Raw genomic sequence first — 18,434 nt, 5'->3', positions numbered from 1 at the left:
CACAGATGCATAAACAAACCCAGCCAAGATGACCCAGACCTGGCCAGACCAGACCTATAGCCTCATGAGCTGTAATCAATGCTTATTGTATAAGCCCTGAGCTTTGAGGTGGTTTGTTACCCACCAATTGCTAACCAGTACACCTGGGGATCTTATCTACATCTCCCAACAACTCTGGGATCTTCAGAGAAATTAAACAATGGCTTTTCCTAATCATCCTAAGTTTATACCATCTTTAAGTGACAGAAAAGATTTGAACTCAAATCTATATGAGAAGAAAATGCCTTTTTCTCAATCACATAGGACTTTCGAAGGCTTCACCTGGCTTCTCCACTCCACCATTTTTAGATTGCCAAAAATCAAGCAACACAAAGTACATAAGTTCTCATGAGGGTATATATTCACTTACACGAAGTATATACACGAGAGTGTATGATTTCACTTATATGAAGTTCTAGAAGCTCTAGAAGAGGCAAGGCCAATAAATAGTGAAAAAAAGTAGATCACTGGCCTGGAAACAGGGAAGTGGTTGGACTGCCCAGAGGCATGAGGGGACTGGTGGGGGCAATGGCAATGTTATCGATTGCGATCAGAGTGGTAGTCACCTAGGCATGCATATTTGTCAAAGTCATCTCTACTCTTTAAATGAGTGCATTTTTATTATGTAAAAATTATACCTTCATGAAGCTGACTTTCGAAAGTTGGAAAACAATAAAAGCTTAAGAACACTATACCATCTTTTTAAAATTAAGGAGAAAAAAGTTCAAAATGTTAGCAGTGCTTCCAATCTCCCAGCACTTATTTCTCTCCCAGAGCGGTCTTGCGAGGAGGTCCTGGGAAGAGTCCTCCTCCCCACCGCCGTTTCTGTGGCCGGGTGGTCCCACCAAAGGCAGCTCAGTGACTCTCCTGGCTGGTCTGACCCAGGCCAGCCTCGCAGACCCAGTGGTAGGGCTTCTGGCAGACGTCGTCATTCCACCTGCCGTCTGGGTGGAAGTGAGCACAGTCCTCGCCTCCACCCAGCCCGTGCCCCTGCCAGTCGTCTGGCTGGCCTGGCTTCCAGTTCCTGAGAGAAGAAGACAACAGCAAGCTAGGAAGGGTAGATGGAGTAGAATTCAGTTCAGGGGAGGAGAGGCTGCCAGTCAGATCCCTGGGGGGAATGCTAACGGAGGACATTGGCCCAGAAAGCCAGGGTGCACTCACTGGAAGCCGGTCGCATAGTCTGTTCCATCCACCCACTTCCAGGCTCCTTCAGAGTCACTGAGGCCCATCCAGGTGTATGCGGAGCCTAGATGTTCCTGGACAAAATTCTGGGTGACAGAAGGGCAGTGGTGACTTCTCCCCATCCCAGCCAACTCCTTAAACTAGTGATTCTCAACTTTAGCTCTTCGTTAAATCAACTGAGGAGTTTGGAGATGTTTCTCTGGATGCTCAGGCCTATTAAATCTCTGAGGGTGTGGCACAGATGGCAGTCATTCTGGAAGCTCCCAGATGATTCCAATGTGCGGCCAAGCTTAAGAACCATTTCCCTAAATGGGACATGTCTTAGGAACTGAGTACCAGGAGCCCTCACCTGCTCCTCCCTGGAGTTGATGACCACCAGGTGGGCGTCCTTCAGCTGGCAGTACTTCTCAGCCTCGGCCCAGGGCATCCCAGAGCGAGAGAACCAGTAGCAGCTGTCTCGGTGCTCTACCCAATTGACGGGGCAGCAGGTCCCTTCAGTGGAGGCTGAATGGGGAGAAATAGGGTGGAGAGGCTGAGGCTCTGCCCAGTGGGCCACGGGCAGAAAAGCAGGGCTGGGGACTCCCCACACCTTCCTCACCATTGTTGTTGAGAGTAGCCACCTGGCAGGTCAGTTTATTCAGGTCTTGCACCAGCCGCTGGACTCGCAGGAGCATTTCAGAATGAACTGGGACACACACGGATGGGCAGTGGGGACAGTGTCCTAGGTGTGCCTTCTGCTTAGTGTGTTCCTGGAGCTCAGATACCCCTGCACAGGGCCAAGCCCAGGAATGTTCCTTCCCGCCCCCACCCACCCCCTACCTCATGGCCAGACGCAGCCATCAAATCTGCTTTGGATTCCTCTGCCCCTGTTTCTCCAGCCTGCTCTCCAGAGAAAGCATGCTGCCTTTCTTTTTCTTTTTTTTTTGAGACAGAGTCTCGCTCTGTCACAGGCTGGAGTGCAATGGTGCAATCTCGGCTCACTGCAACCTCCACTTCCCGGGTTCATGACATTCTCCTGCCTCAGCCTCCCAAGTAGCTGGGACTATGGGCGCCCGCCACCACACCTGGCTAATTTTTCGTATTTTTAGTAGAGACGGGGTTTCACCGTGTTAACCAGGATGGTCTCCATCTCCTGACCTTGTGATCCACCCACCTCGGCCTCCCAAAGTGCTGGGATTACAGGCCTGAGCCACCGCACCTGGCCTTTTTTTTTTTTTTTTTTTTGAGACGGAGTTTCACTGTTGCTGCCCAGGCTGAAGGGCAATGGAGCAATCTCGGCTCACGGCTACCTCCGCCTCCCGTGTTCAAGCAATTCTCCTGCCTCAGCCCCCCTAGTAGCTGAGATTACAGGCACCCACCACCACACCCAGCTATTTTTTGTATTTTTTTTAGTAGAGACAGGGTTTCACCATGTCGATCAGGCTGGTCTCGAACTCCCGACCTCGTGATCCACCCGCCTCGGCCTCCCAAAGTGCTGGGATTACAGGCACGAACCACTGCACCCGGCCTGCATGCTGCCTTTCAAGCTGCTGGCTAAAGGGGAGGGCAGTTCAGCACCAGGAGCCTGTTCCCACCTCCACTGTGTCTGAGAGCTTAGCCCCCCACACCCATACTCGGAGGGTCTCTCACCCGCCTGCCGTTCCTGCTTGAGACGCTCCACCTCAGCTTTCAGAGATGCTATCGTTTCTTCCAAGCTGCTGCCTGGAGGACATGGAGACTTGGCTTAGGGGTCAACTTCCTCCTCCCTGGCCTGGCCCCAGCCCAGAGCCCCATCCAAACCAGACTCACCCTGGAAAGTCAGTGCCTGAATCTCAGCCACAGTGTTTGAGGTGAAGTTGCTAAAATCTGTTCTCAGGGTCACCAGGTCCCTCTGAAATTTGGAATCTAAACAGGTGGATGGGAAGGTCAGAGCTAGGATTCATCGGGTCCTCTGTGCCAGCACCGAGCAGGGCCCTCCATAAGCATTGCCTTATTGGGTCCTCACGGCAACCCAGTGGGGCAGGCACTATTATTGTTCAATATTGCCGATGAGGAAACTAAGCCCCAGAGAGGTGAAGTAATTTGAGTACATAACCCAACTAATCAGTGACAAAGCCAACAGCCATCCTGATTATGGGTCCATCAACTCTCTCCATCAGTACCCCCACCACCATCCCCATCAATCACTCCATCAGTGACCCCCCGCCATTCCCATCAATCACTCCATCAGTGCCCCCCCACCATTCCCATCAGTCACCCCATCAGTGCCCCCATCACCATTCCCATCAATCACTCCATCAGTGCTCCCACCACCGTTCCCACCAATCACTCCATCAGTGCCCCGACAACTGTTCTCATCAATCACTCCATCAGTGCCCCCACCATTCCCATCAGTCACCCCATCAGTTCTCCCATCACCATTCCCATCAATCACTGCATCGGTGCCCCCCACCATTCCCATCAATCACTCCATCAGTGCCCCCCTCCACCATTACCATCAGTCACTCCATCAGTGCACCACGCACTGTTCCCATCAATCACTCCATCAGTGCCCTCTCCTCCATTCCCATCAACCACTCCTTCAGTGCTCCCATCAGTGCTTCAGTGGCTCTGTTGTGACCCCCATGACTGTTGGTAGCATTGCCTTCACCATGCCCCATTGTCATCTCCACAGCTACCCCCAACACTGTGCCCTGCATTGCTCCTACTGTGGACCTCACCATCGCCCCGCCACTACCCTACTGTAGCACCCCATTATTTATCTTCTACCCCATTATTTCTCTCTTCCCTGTCCACCCCTGTGACCCTCACTTTGGAATCCAACCACACAGATGATGACCAGCAGCAGGAGGCCGAGGCCCAGGGACAGCAGGAGAAGGCAGGGCCCAGAGTGGAGACGCTGCAGGAGGGACTGGGGAGGAGGTGGCCCTGCAAGAGGAGAGGGTGTCAGGATGAGGAGGGTCCAGACACGATGGAGACGGGAGAAGGAGAGGGCCCAGGGAGCTGTCTAGTGAGGAGGGCTGGGCACAGGGGACACCAGGGGAGGGTTGGACAAGGAGGATTTTGGGGTGGGGGATGCCCAGGCCTTTGACTTCAGGGACCAGCACAAGTCCTCATTCACACAGGCCCCTCACACCCCTGGGGACCCACGTGATAGCGATATGAGGGGTCCCATGGTCAGAGCTGGGGGCAGGGGCAGGAGGACACAGAGAGAGCTGGGGGCAGCCAGGCCCTTCACAGGCTTATGCTCACCTACCTGCTGGACAGTCAGGTTCACAAATGAGTTTCCTTCCAAACCCAACTACTTGTTTTCCCCTCCACCAATGCACAGCTCTTGTCCCCACCCCATAGAGCATCAGAAGCTGAGTCCACTGTGATCCTCCCTGTCCCAGTCTTTCTAGAGACCTTGCGTCCTCTTCACACTAGGCCCATCAGAGGCTGGGGCCTGACCTCCTCAGAGTGAGGACCCACCAGTGCACAGGGTGGAGGTACAGAAATGACAGGAGAAATCCTTCTAAACATATAAAGAGGGCATTTTAGGAGAGTTTCCTGTTTCCTCTTACCATTTTTAAACCCCTGGACTTTCTCCTCATTCTCCAAGTACTGGAAGTTTTCATACGTCCTTGTCATGCTTGGGCCAACACGGCTCTGAGGTTGTCACAGCTGAAATGGAGGCAGGGCCAGGGCCCAGGCTGGGGCAGAGCTGGGGAATAGGAGGTTGGGACTAGGTTGGAGCCGAGGGCAGGGCTGAATTGAGTTGGGAGATGAGGCTCGGGTTGAGAATGAGCCCAGGGTTAAGGCTAAGACAGAAATGGGCCTGGGTTTGCAGTCGAGTTAGAATTGGGGTCGAGTTGAGTCTGGGAGTGAAACTGGAGGGTAATATTGGAGCTAAATGCATTGCTAGGACTACCCAGTGGGCCAGTAATCAGGCCGGACTGGAGGCTGTGTCTCATGCTAGGATTGGGGTCAGTATGCACGTTGGAGCCATGGATGGAATTGGGGTTAACTTTGGTGCTGAATTTAGAAACAGAATAGAGTTGAGGTTCAATTTTGGCTTTGGGCTGGTGTTAAGATTCAAGTTGATTCTGGGGTTGGGGTTAAAGTAGGAGCTGGGTGGGGGCTGACAGGTGCGTTGGCTCATGCCTGTAATCCCAGCATTTTGGGAGGCCAAGGTAGACAGATCACTTTAGGTCAGGAGTTTGAGACCAGCCTGGCTAACATGGTGAAATCCAAATCCCATCTCTACTAAAAATGCAAAAATTAGCCGGGTGTGGTGGTGTGTGCCTGTAATCGCAGCTACTTGGGAGGCTGAGGCAGGAGAATCACTTGAATCCAGGAGGCGGAGGTGGCAGTGAGCTGAGATTGTGCAACTGCACTCCAGCCTGGGTGACACAGTGAGACTCAGTCTCAAAAAAAAAAAAAAAAAAAGTAGAAGCTGGGGTTAGGGCATGGCTGGGCTGGGGCTGAAGATAAGGCTGGAAATAGGCCAGCTGTGAGGCTGAGTTTAAGTCTTAGTTTATTTTTATTTTTATTTATTTTTTTTTTGAGATGGAATTTCGCTCTTGTCGCCCAGGCTGGTGTGCAATGAGGCCGTCTCAGCCCACTGCAACCTCTGCCTCCTGGGTTCACATGATTTTCCTGCCTCAGCTCCCAGAGTCTTAGTTTATGACAGGGGATTGTGGCTGCCGTAACCCAATCTAGAATCCAGTGAAGGGAATAGAGTCTCAAATCTCCACATAGTAATTAAATCCCACACTTCGGCCTTATATTTATTTTCATTTAGTCCTACCCAAGACCCAAAGTCTCCCTCTCCCTGCTTCCTCTGACATCCCCTGTCCCCTGGGTCTCACTGGCACCCGCAGCACCATTACCTGTGGGAGGTCTGGAGGGTGTGATTCCCACGTTGGTTGTGAAGCAAGGACCAGAGGTGGGACGTCGCTCAGAGTTGGAAGCGCTGTGTCCTGGAGAGCTGGGGTAGAGGTGACTGGAGTCCTGCTGGTCTTGGATCTGAAATCCCAGGAGCCCTATCATCTGGGACATCCCATCTCCTCAGCTTTAGACAGTAAATGAGAATGAACAGGGATTGGAACACACAGAGACCATGTATGGGTGGGGAGAGTTGGGTTTGAGGCCAGCTCTGCTCTCCTCCTCCAGGCCATGCCTACTTCCTTTCCTCTTTTTGGAGCTTCCTCATTTTTACCATCTGGGAGCAGGGCTGGATCAGAGGTACAATCTGCTGTTGCTCCTCTACCCTACACTTCCTTTCCCTTCCTGCCTCTACATTTCCCGGAATTGTTGGGTCTCCATCATCGCACCTCTGATCCCAGAGAAGCCCAGTCTGTTCTCTTGCTCAATCCTGGCCTGAGTCCCTGGCATCAGCATCCTCTGGGTCCCAGTCATTCAGCTGCTCAGCTCTGACCTCACTCGCCTCACTCCACTCGGAAGGAGAGAAGGGGGTGCCAGAGAATAGAACTTCTCGGCCCTAATAGGAAGGAGAAGCCAAAGAAAAGAGCAAATTTTATTGAGTAATCTGTGATGGGATTATTCCAGACACTTACCTTCCACAACCATTCCCCGCAAGCACCTGGGGAGGCATTTTGGATGACGGACTAAAGGCTCAGAGCCCAAGATCACACACAGATTGTAAGGAGAAAGTTTGGCACCCCGCTCTGGCTCTCAGCACAGGTGCTGTCTTCATGAACAGGATTCCATTTCATCCCATGATCCCTGCCCAGCCCCTAAGAGAGCTGCCCTGAATCCACGCACACATCCCTTTCAGTAGGAAGGAAACTGAGTATCTTACAAGGTGGAGAAGGAGAAGAAATACATTTTAGGTGATATTTTCTATGTACATGCGGTTGTGTTCTGCTATGTGCTTTTTTTTTTTTTTTTTTTTTTTTTTTTGGAGTTAACAATCTATCAGGAACATTTCTCCACATCAGTTTATAAAATGTACTTGATCTACCTGCACCTCATTTCATCATAGGTACCATAATTTATTTATTTAGCATTTCTCTATGGACAGAAATCAGAAATTTCTTTCTTTTTTTTTTTTTTTAATTTTTTTTTTTTTTTTTTTTTTTTTTTTTTTGAGACGAGTATCGCTCTGTCGCCCAGGCTGGAGTGCAGTGGCTCAATCTCGGCTCACTGCAAGCTCCTCGGTTCACGCATTCTCCTGCTCAGCCTCTCGAGTAGCTGATAGGCCAGGTATTTTTGTTTTTTTTTTCATTTTCATTTTCTGATGTTCAATTTTTAATTTTTTTTTTTTTTTTTTTTTTTATTTTATTTTTTTTTTTTTTTTTTTGAGACAGAGTCTCACTCTGTCGCCCAGGCTGGAGTGCAGTGACACAATCTCGGCCCACTGCATCTCCTGGGTTCAAGCGATTCTCCTGCCTCAGCCTCCCAAGTAGCCAAGATTACAGGTGTCCGCCACCACACCCAGCTAATTTTTGTATTTTTAGTAGAGACGGGGTTTCACCATATTGGCCAGGCTGGTCTTGACCTCCTGACCGCAGATGACCCTCCCGCCTCAGCCTCCCAAAGTGCAGGGATTACAGGCGTGAGCCACCGTGCTGGGCCAGATCGTTTCCAGTTTTGTTTTTATTTGGTATTTGGTATTTTGATTAGTATATGTTGCAGGTTAGGTTTTTGGAAGCCAAGGTTGAGGCTGAATTTGGGGTGCAAGCTATTTATTAGGGATTAGCACTTCGAAAAGGAAAGTGGATGAAATGGTGCTGGGCAGAGGGAGAAGCCCAGCACTCTGGAGAGCTTCAACCAAACCAACAGGGAGCTCTGGGTTCAAACAATGCCACCCCTGGGAGCTGTCCAGCATTGGACTGCCACAGGATCCTGTAGAGCACCACCTCCTTCAGTCACTGGCAGTCAACCCTGACATGGGTGTGACCTGAGGAAGCGGCTGTCTGCAGGTTACACCCCCCACAGTGGGTCACCACATCCTTCCTAGAAGGGGGACCTGGGTAGCTCTCTGTGTGTCTACCACAGTCTTGCAGTGTATTCACGTATTAATTTGGAGATAATCAACATTTTGACACTGTTGAATCTTCCATGAAAAGAACATGATATTTCTCCATTCACTCACTTTTTTTTTCCGTCTGGTTCAGTGGGTTTGAAGCTTCTTTTTTTTTTTAAGTTCTGGGATACGTGTGCAGAATGCGCAGGTTTGCTGCATAGGTATACATGTGGCATGCTGGTTTGCTGCACCTATCAACCCATCACCTAGGTTTTAAGGCCCACATGCATTAGGTATTGGTCCTAATGCTCTCCCTCCCTTTGCTGCCCACCCCCCGACAGGCCCTGGTGTGTGATGTTCCCCTCCCTGTCTCCATGTGTTCTCATTGTTCAGCTCCCGCTTATGAGAGAGAACATGTGATGTTTGGTTTTCTGTTCCTGTGTTACTTTGCTGAGAATGATGGTTTCCAGCTTCATCCATGTCCCTATATAGGACATGAACTCATTCTTTTTTATGGCTGCATAGTATTCCATGGTGTATATGTGCCACAATTTGCTTATCCAGTCTATCATTGATGGGCATTTGGGTTGGTTCCAAGTCTTTGCTATTGTAAATAGTTCTGCAATAAACTTACGTCCATTCACTCTTATACGCATTTATTCATCCATTTGAGTACTTATTGAGGGTCTATGGCACGCCAAGCACTTTCCTTCCCAAGAGGCAGAGTTCAGGAGTTCAAAAGTAAACAGACAAAAAAGGCCTGCCTTCATAGAGCTTACCTTCTAGTGGGTGACCAATAAACAAAATAAATGAGTAAAATATACATAAGCTGCATGGCAATAGTGCTTTGCAGAAAAAGAGCAGGGATATGAGATAGGGTCGATTTTTAATGTCCCTCAAGAATAGGGCGTGTATTAGTCCATTCTCACATTGCTCTAAATAAATACCTGAGACTTGGTAATTTATCAAGGGAAGGGGTTAAATTGCTTCATAGTTCTGCAGGCTGTGCAGGAAGCATGGTGCCGGCCTCTGCTCAGTTTCTGCGGAGGCCTCAAGAAACTTACAATCACGGTGGAAGATGAAGGGGGAGAACGTGCCCCACATGGTAAGAACAGGAGCAAGAGAAAGACAGGGGATCAGATTTTAAATGACCAGATCTCACGGCTGGGCGCAGTGGCTCACGCCTGTAATCCCAACCTCCTTTGGGAGGCCGAGGCAGACGGATCATGAGGTCAGATCGAGACCATCCTGGCTAACACGGTGAAACCCTGTCTCTACTAAAAATACAAAAAATTAGCCAGGCGTGGTGGTGGGCGCCTGTAGTCCAGCTACTGGGGAGGCTGAGGCAGGAGAATGGCATGAACCCAGGAGGCGGAACTTGCAGTGAGCCGAGATCACGCCACTGCACTCCAGCCTGGGCAACAAAGCAAGACTCCATCAAAAAAAAAAAGAGACCAGATCTCACGAGAACTCCCTCACTATCATGAGAACAGCACCAAGGAGGTGGTGCTAAACCATTCATGAGAAATCCATCCCATAATCCAATCACCTCCTACCAGGCCCCACCTCCAACATTGGGGATTACAATTCAAGATGAGATTTGGGCGGGGACACAGATCCAAACCATCCCAGAGTGTCAAGAAAGGCCTCACTGGGAAGGTGATATCTGAGCAAAGTTTGAAGGAGGTAAGGAAGCAAGTCACAAGGGGCTCTGGCAGGAAGAGTGATCCAGGGAGAGGGCAGAGCAAGTGCAAAGGCCCTGAGGTGGGAGAATGTCTGGTGCGTATGAGGATAATCCATTTCACAGACTTGCCAGAGATTTTATAGAGAAGTGAGTCAGGGAGGAGAAGAGTAGACGAGCGATGGGGGAAAATGTGGGCCTTGTTGGCTGTTATTAAGGATTTGTTTTTACTCTGAGTCAGAGACGCAGACTTTGAAGGGGTTGGAGCAGAGGAATGACATAACCTGACTTATATGTTAACTGTAACGGTGTGGCTTTCGTGTTGTGAATTTGATGAAACAAGCTGGAAACAGACAGTCTAGGTAAGAAGCTGCTGTCATATCCAGGTGAGAAATAAGGTGGTCAGAAGTGTTGTGATTCTGGATATACTGTGAAGGGGGAGCAGACAGAATTTCGCTGATAAATTGCTTGTGGGTTTCACGAAAAAGATAGTTCTCCTTCTAGTCCCCAAAATAAATTAAACATTGAGCATTTTCTATAAATTGCTGACTCCCTAGGAAAAACAACTCTATCCCTGATGTTTGCAATGCTGACGCCTGGGTATGTCATGACCTTTTGTGCATATGAAAATCATGTGAGAAAAGCGTTAGGTTTTGCCATCATGAGTAGACTGATAAAAACGTGCTCACAATGGTAATCTTGCAGAATTTCCCTTTCAATACCTGTTGTGGTTTTAGTTTGGCAAGCCTGTCCTTCTAAAGTCTGATTTATTTGCCAGGTCTTGGCAAGCAATCTTCTTTTCTTTCCTAAATGCTTCTGTCTCTGAGACCCCTTTCACTGTTGACAATGATCGTTTCCCTCTTCCGCCACATTTTCCGCGAATTCTTACCCTCTCCTAGAACCGCTACTGGTGAGGATTTTTTTTTTTTTTTTTAAGCTAGGAACAAGAGAAAGCATGCTCGTGCCACTAGTTCTCCGTGAGATTCTTCCAGACCATACAGAAAGACAAGTGATTGGAACATACGAAGGTTGAAAGGGAAAGAGAACTGTCATTATTGGTAAATGACATGATTGTCTACTTTAAAAATCCAAGAGAAACGGCCCCTCCTGGGCTCAAGTGATCCTCCCGCCTCAGCCTCCTGAATAGCTAGGACTACAGGCATTCACCACCACACCAGTTAAACATTTTACTGCGTAGAGAACAGATCTCACTATTGTTACCCAGCCTGGTCTCAAATTCCTGGCCTCAAGCAATCCTCCCACCTCAGCCTCCCAAGGTGCTGGGATTACAGGTGTGAGCCATCATGCCCAGCCTGTTTTTTCTTCGATAATTTTTATAGTTTCAGCTTTGATGTGTGTCTATGATCACTATGAATAAGATTTTTTCATATATATACAGTTGTTCCAGCACCACTTATTGAAAATTCTTTCCTCGGCCGGGCACAGTGGCTCATGCCTGTAATCCCAGCACTTTGGGAGGCCAAGGCGGGTGGATCACAAGGTCAGGAGTTCAAGACCAGCCTGACCAACATGGTGAAATCCCGTCTCTACTAAAAATACAAAAATTAGCTGGGCGTGGTGGTGGGCGCCTGTAATCCCAGCTACTCAGGAAGCTGAGGCAGGAGAATTGCTTGAACTTGGGAGGCGGAGGTTGCAGTGAGCTGAGATCGTGCCACTGCACTCCAGCCTGGGCGACAGAGTGAGACTCCGTCTCAAAAAAAAAAAAAAAAAAGAAAAAGAAGAAAATACTTTCTCCATTTAATTATTTCTACCTATATAGTTGATAGAATTCATCAGCGAAGTCATCTGAAACTGGATATTTTCTTTGTTGGAAGATTTTAAATTGTGAATTTATTTGAATTCAGGTAAGTCTGTTCAGATTTCCTATTGCATTTGTAGTTTTGGTAATCTGTATCTTTCAAGTAATTTGTCCATTTTGTTCTATTTATGGGCAAATTTATTGGCAAAAAGTTGCTCATATTATCCTTTTGATGTATGTAGGATCCGTATTTATATTTTCTTCCATTCTTAACACTGGCAATTTGGGGGTTTGTTTGTTTGTTTTTGAGACAGAGTCTCACTCTGTTGCCCAGGCTGGAGTGCAGTGGCGTGATCTCCGTTCATGCAGCCTCTGCCTACCAGATTCAAGCGATTCTTGTGCCTCAGCCTTCCAAGTAGCTGGGATTACGGGTGTGCGTCACCATGCCCAGCTAATTTTCGTTTTATTTGTTTGTTTGTTTGTTTTTTGAGACGGAGTCTTGCTCTGTCACCCAGGCTGGAGTGCAGTGGTGCGGTCACGGCTCACTACAAGCTCCGCCTCCCGGGTTCACGCCATTCTCCTGCCTCACCCTCCCAAGTAGCTGGGACTACAGGCGCCCACCACCATGCCCGGGCTAACTTTTTGTATTTTTAGTAGAGACGAGGTTTCACCGTGTTAGCCAGGATGGTCTCCATCTCCTGACCTCGTGATCCACCTGCTTCGGCCTCTCAAAGTGCTGGGATTACAGGCGTGAGCCACCACACCCGGCCAACTTTCGTATTTTTAGTAGAAATGGGGTTTTAACACATTGGCCAGGCTGGTCTCAAACTCTCAGCCTTAAGTGAGCTGCGCACCTTGGCCTCCCAAAGTGCTGAGATTACAGGCATGAGCACTGCGCCTGGCCAACACTGGCAATTTATGTCTTCACACTTTTTTTCTATCAATTTTATCAATTTTATTGATCTTTTCAGAAACAGTTTCTGATATAATTAATTTTCCTTATTTTGTTTGTTTATTTCATTGACTTCCGCTCTTATTTTCTTCATTTTCGTATGTTGGATATAAACATCTTTTTCTGGTCTCTTAAGGTAAAAGCTTAGATTCTTTGATTTTTGGCCCTTTCTCTTTTTCTAGTATAAGCACTGAATGTTGTAAAATTTCATCTAAGCACTGTTTTGGATGTAGCATCTTCTCATTTTCATTCAGTTAAAAATATTTTCTTAGTTACCTTACGGTTTCTTTTTTGATCCGTAGGTGATTTAGCGGTATATTGTTTAATTCCAAAATATTTGGAATTTTTTTCCACTTTTTTTTGTTATTGATTTATATATTTAATATTTAATTCCATTTTGATCTTAGAAAATGTATTATTTTGGCCAGGCGCAGTGGCTCACGCCTGTAATCCCAGCACTTTGGGAGGCCGAGGCAGGCGGATCACGAGGTCAGGAGATCAAGACCATCCTGCCTAACATGGTGAAACCCCATCTGTACTGAAAATACAAAAAATTAGCCGGGCATGGTGGCGGGAGCCTGTAGTCCCAGCTACTTAGGAGGCTGAGGCAGGAGAATGGCATGAACCCGGGAGGCAGAGTTTGCAGTGAGCCGAGATCGCGCCACTACACTCCAGCCTGGGCGATAGAGCCAGACTCTGTCTCAAAAAAAAAAAAAAAGAAAGAAAATGTATTATTTTTAGCTTTAAACATGTATTGAGGGCTTCCAGTTCCAGGTAAAATGACGGAAACATATTCCACCCTTTCTGTCCCATTGAATACAACTCTAAAATGTGGGTAGAACATATGCATCAGCTTATTGAAAACCCTGAAAAATGAATTGTAACATGTTTGTTGTAGAAAAACACCAGAATTTGAAGTACCACTGAATTGGCAGCAAGTTTACCATTTTTTCTTCTACGGTTTCCCAACCTGAGTTCAGCATGGCCAAAATTCTGGAGATGAACACTGTAGCATGGATAGAGGCAGCTCCAGGAAATGCCCTCTAGGCCTAGCTTGAGGAACTCCTAACACTCACAGGAAATACGGAAATCTCCTGTGTGGATTTTTCCTCCCTTTCTTTTCTTTTTCTTTTTTTTTCTTTTTTGTGACGGAGTCTTGCTCTGTCCAGGCTCGAGTGCAGCGGCGGGATCTTGGCTCACTGCAACCTCCGCCTCCCAGGTTCAAGCGATTCTCCTGCCTCAGCCTCCTGAATAGCTGGGACTACAGGCGCCCGCCACCATACCCAGCTAATTTTTGTATTTTTAGTAGAGACAGGGTTTCACCATGTTGGCCAGGATGGTCTTGATCTCCTGACCTTGTGATCCACCCACCTCGGCCTCCCAAAGTGCTGGGATTAGAGATGTGAGCCGCCGCGCTCGGCCTCCCCCTTTCTTTTCTTGTGCCCATGTCCATGGCCAACCTCATGGCAGCAATGGCAGCAGTGGGATAACTAGGGCCAGGAGAGGCCAAAACTCTAAGGGAGAAGAACCTTCCTCTCTGTCTAAGGGAGCTGCAGTTCCAATAAATTGAGAATGCCTTTGTGTTGTTATTGTTTTTTTTTCTCTGTGCCCTTCCTCCATTTAGACCTTTGAGTTTCTCGCGATAGAGCCAAAAGGAAGAGCTGCAGGAAACCGGAGGGTACCAGGGAGACCATGAAGATATGCGTGCTTGGGAAAGCTACACCGTAAAGTTGTTGATGAGCTCCAGGGCTGACCACTGAGCTGTGCTTGTCCTAATTAGCATCCTAAAGACTTTGAGATGTAAACTAATGAACAAACTACCGCTTACGCCGCACACTAACCACTGAGTGGCACACAGCCATGACAGACCTAAAGAGATCTACAAAAAAAAAAAAAAAAAAAAAACAGAAAAGAACATATCAAAAGACTTTAGAACTGAACTGACATTGGAACCATACCCTACAGAGGTGTGTTGGAACATACAGCCTCAACCTAACCAGGTCAATTGCCTGCTAAACAAAAATATCAACTGTGGGGAAAAGAAAGAGAGATCAGACTGTTACTGTGTCTGTGTAGAAAGTAGACATAAGAAACTCCATTTTGTTCTGTACTAAGAGGAATTCTTCTGCCTTGAGATGCGGTTCATCTGTAACCCTAGCCCCAACCCTGTGCTTGTAGAGACATGTGCTGTGTTGACTCAAGGTTTAATGCATTTAGGGCTGTGCAGGATGTGCTCTGTTAAAAATGTGTTTGAAGGCAGTACGCTTGGGTAAAAGTCATCGCCATTCTCTAATCTCGAGTACCCAGGGACACAGTGCACTGCAGAAGGCTGCAGGGACCTCTGCTCAGGAAAGCCAGGTATTGTCCAAGGTTTCTCCCCATGTGATAGCCTGAGATACAGCCTCACGGGAAGGGAAAGACCTCAGCCCAACACCCGTAAAGGGTCTGTGCTGAGGAGGATTAGTGAACGAGGAAGGCCTCTTTGCAGTTGAGATAAGAGGAAGGCATCTGTCTCCTGCTCGTCCCTGGGAATGGAATGTCTCGGTGTAAAACCCGATCGTATGTTCTATTTACTGAGATAGGAGAAAACCGCCTTATGGCTGGAGGTGAGACATGCTGGCAGCAATACTGCTCTTAATGCACTGAGATATTTGTGTAAAGTCAAACATAAATCTGACCTACATGCATATCAAGGCACAGCACCTTTCCTTAAACTTATTTATGACACAGAGATCTTTGCTCACGTGTTTTCCTGCTGACCCTCTCCCCACCATTACCCTATAGTCCTGCCACATCCCCCTCTCCGAGATGGTAGAGATAGTGATCAATAAATACTGAGGGAACTCAGAGACCCATGCCGGCGTGGGTCCTCTGTATGCTGAGCGCCAGTCCCCTGGGCCCACCGTTCTTTCTCTATACTTTGTCTCTGTGTCTTATTTCCTTTTTCAGTCTCTCGTCCCACCTGACGAGAAACACCCACAGGTGTGGAGGGGCTGGCCTCTTCAATCAACAGTCTCTATAGAATTTAAACAAGACCTAGAATCTCATAAATTAACATTTAAAATGTTCAGAATAGGCTGGGCCCAGTGGTTCATGCCTGTAATCCCAGCACTTTCAGAGGCCGAGGCGGGTGAATCACCTGAGGTCAGGAGTTCAAGACCAGCCTGGCCAGCATGGTGAAACCTCGTCTCTACTAAAAATACAAAAATCAGCTGGGCATGGTGGCACACGCCTGTAATCCCAGCTACTCGGGAGGCTGAGGTTGCAGTGAGCCAAGATTGCACCATTGCACTCCAGCCCAGGTGACAGAGCAAGATTCCATCTCAAAAATAAAATAAAATAAAATAAAATAAAATGTCCAGAATACAATCCAAAATCGTTTGACATATAAAGAACAACTAAAAGTTTGACCTGATGGTAAAAGGCAGTGCCAAGATGAAAACAATGTTGAAATTCTCTGACAGACTTTAAATCAGATATTATAAGAATGCTTGAGTGAGCAATTGATAACACTCTTGAAACAAATATTAAAATAGAAAGCCTTGGTAAAGAAATAGAGGCTATAAAGAAGAACGAAATAAAAACATTAAAACTGGCCAGGTGCAGTGGCTCACGCCTGTAATCCCGGGACTTTTGGAGCCCAAGGCAGGAGAGTCACTTGAGGCCATGAGTTCAAGACCAGCCTGGGCAACATAGTGAGACTCTGTCTCTACAAAAAAAACAAAAAAATTAAAAATTAGCTGGGCGTGGTGGTGTGCACCTGTAGTCCCAGCTATTGAGAAGGCTAAGGTGGGAGGATTGCTTGAGACCAGGAGGTCAAGGCTGCAGTGAGCCATGATCACGCCACTGCACTCTAGCCTGGTCAACATAGCAAGGCCTTATCTCAAAAAAATTAAATAAATAGAATTTAAAAAATTAAAAAATAAAAATGTTAAAATTGAAAGGTACAATAATTGAAACAAAAAACTCAATGGTTGAACCTAGAGCAGAATGGAATAACAAAGGAGTCAGTGAGTTTGAAGGTACATCAATAGCCACTACCCAAGCTGAGTAACAGAGAGAAAAAAAAAAAAATAGGAAAAAAAATAGCAGAGCCTTAGGGACCTGTCACCCAATAAGAAAATACCTTTTTTTTTTTTTTTCTGAGACAGTCTCACTTAGTCGCCCCGGCTGGAGTACAGTGGCGTGATCTTGGCTCACTGTAGCCTCTACCTCCCAGGTTCCAGCGATTCTCCTGCCTCAGCCTCCCAGGTAGCTGGGATTACAGGCATGCTAATATTTGTATTTTTAGTAGAGACAGGGTTTCACCATGTTGGCCAGGCTGGTCTCGAACTCCTGACCTCAAGTGATCCACCCACCTCAGCCTCCCAAAGTGTTGGGATTACAGGCGTGAGCTATCACACCTGGCCACTTAGAAAGAAATTTATTATAAAATCCTTATGTTAAAAAGAAGAAAGTTCTCTTAAGTCAGTAACCTAAGTTCCCACCTTACAAAATAGAAAAAGAAACACAAAAGAAACTCCAAAGAAGCAAAAGAAAGGAAATAACAAAGATAAGAGCAGATATCAATGAAGCTGAAAACAGAAAAACAGTAGAGAAAATCAATGAAACCAAAATCTGGTTACTTGAAAAGATCAATACAATTGATAAACCTCTAGAAAACTGATGAAGAGGGAAAAAAGCAGACACCACAAAATACTATTTGTGGGCCGGGCACAGTGGCTCACGCCTGTAATCCCAGCACTTTGGGAGGCAGAGGCGGGTGGATCACGAGGTCAGGAGATCGAGACCATCCTGGCTAACACAGTGAAACCCTGTCTCTACTAAAAATACAAAAAATTAGCCGGGCGTGGTGGCAGGTGCCTGTAGTCCCAGCTACTTGGGAGGCTGAGGCAGGAGAATGGTGTGAACCCGGGAGGCAGAGCTTGCAGTGAGCCGAGATTGCTCCACTGCACTCCAGCCTGGGCGACAGAGTGAGACTCCGTCTCAAAAAAGGAAAAAAAAAAAAAAACTATTTGTAGGGTCCAGCCCTATGGGGCTTAGCGAGTGTTCTCTCCGTGTGTGGAGATGAGAGATTGTAATAAATAAAGACACAAGACAAAGAGATAAAGAGAAAGCAGCTGGGCCCGGGGGACGACTACCATCAAGACGCGGAGACCAGTAGTGGCCCCAAATGGCTGGACGCGCTGATATTTATTGCATACAAGACAAGGGGGCAGGGTAAGGAGGGTGAATCTTCTAAGTGATTGACAAGGTGATGCAAGTCACGTGATCACAGGACAGGGGGCCCTTCCCTTTTAGGTAGCCGAAGTAGAGAAAGAAGGCAGCATACGTCAGCATTTTCTTCTATGCACTGATAAGAAAGATCCAAGACTTTAAGACTTTCACTATTTCTTCTACCGCTCCCTACTATGAACTTCAAAGAGGAACCAGGAGTACGGGAGGAACATGAAAGTGGACAAGGAATGCGAGCATTGAAGCACAGCACCTCAGGGAGGGGTTTAGGCCTGCGGATGACTGCGGGCAGGCCCGGATAATATCCAGCCTCCCACAAGAAGCTGGTGGAGCAGAGTGTTCCCTGACTCCTCCAAGGAAAGGAGACTCCCTTTCGTGATCTGCTAAGTAACCGGTGTCTTCCCAGACACTGGCGTTACCGCTTGACCAAGGAGCCCTCAAGCGGCCCTTATGTGAGCGTGACAGAAGGTTCACCTCTTGCCTTCTAGGTCACTTCTCACAATGTCCCTTCGGCACCTGACCCTATACCTGCCGGTTATTCCTAGGTTATATTAGTAATGCAACAAGCAGTAATATTAAAAGCTAATGATTAATGTTTATAATAATGATTGATAATTGTCCATGATCATCTCTATAT

General features: G+C 47.4%; 1 protein-coding gene across 3 annotated transcripts; it reads right to left on the bottom strand.

The window, feature by feature from the left end:
- Positions 1 to 378: 378 nt before the first annotated feature.
- CLEC10A (C-type lectin domain containing 10A) lies at positions 379 to 6,271 on the bottom strand. Of its 3 annotated transcripts, none has more exons than XM_003274603.2 (9): positions 6,072 to 6,271; positions 4,764 to 4,903; positions 4,012 to 4,128; positions 3,010 to 3,105; positions 2,851 to 2,922; positions 1,820 to 1,987; positions 1,571 to 1,725; positions 1,201 to 1,307; positions 379 to 1,063 (listed from the first exon to the last, which is right to left on the bottom strand). In XM_003274603.2, exons 2-9 carry the CDS (start codon positions 4,828 to 4,830, stop codon positions 895 to 897), a joined length of 951 nt encoding a protein of 316 aa, XP_003274651.1. In that variant the 5' UTR covers positions 4,831 to 4,903; positions 6,072 to 6,271; the 3' UTR covers positions 379 to 894. The 3 variants fall into 3 exon arrangements, with proteins under 3 accessions (XP_003274651.1, XP_003274650.1, XP_030656031.1); XM_003274602.2 differs by having other exon boundaries at positions 1,811 to 1,906; XM_030800171.1 differs by having other exon boundaries at positions 1,820 to 1,906.
- Positions 6,272 to 18,434: the final 12,163 nt, after the last annotated feature.

This window comes from Nomascus leucogenys, chromosome 19 (genome assembly GCF_006542625.1).
Source record: "Nomascus leucogenys isolate Asia chromosome 19, Asia_NLE_v1, whole genome shotgun sequence".
In the NCBI taxonomy this organism is placed as follows: Eukaryota; Metazoa; Chordata; class Mammalia; order Primates; family Hylobatidae; genus Nomascus; species Nomascus leucogenys.
This window is presented reverse-complemented; position numbering and strand designations above follow the sequence as displayed.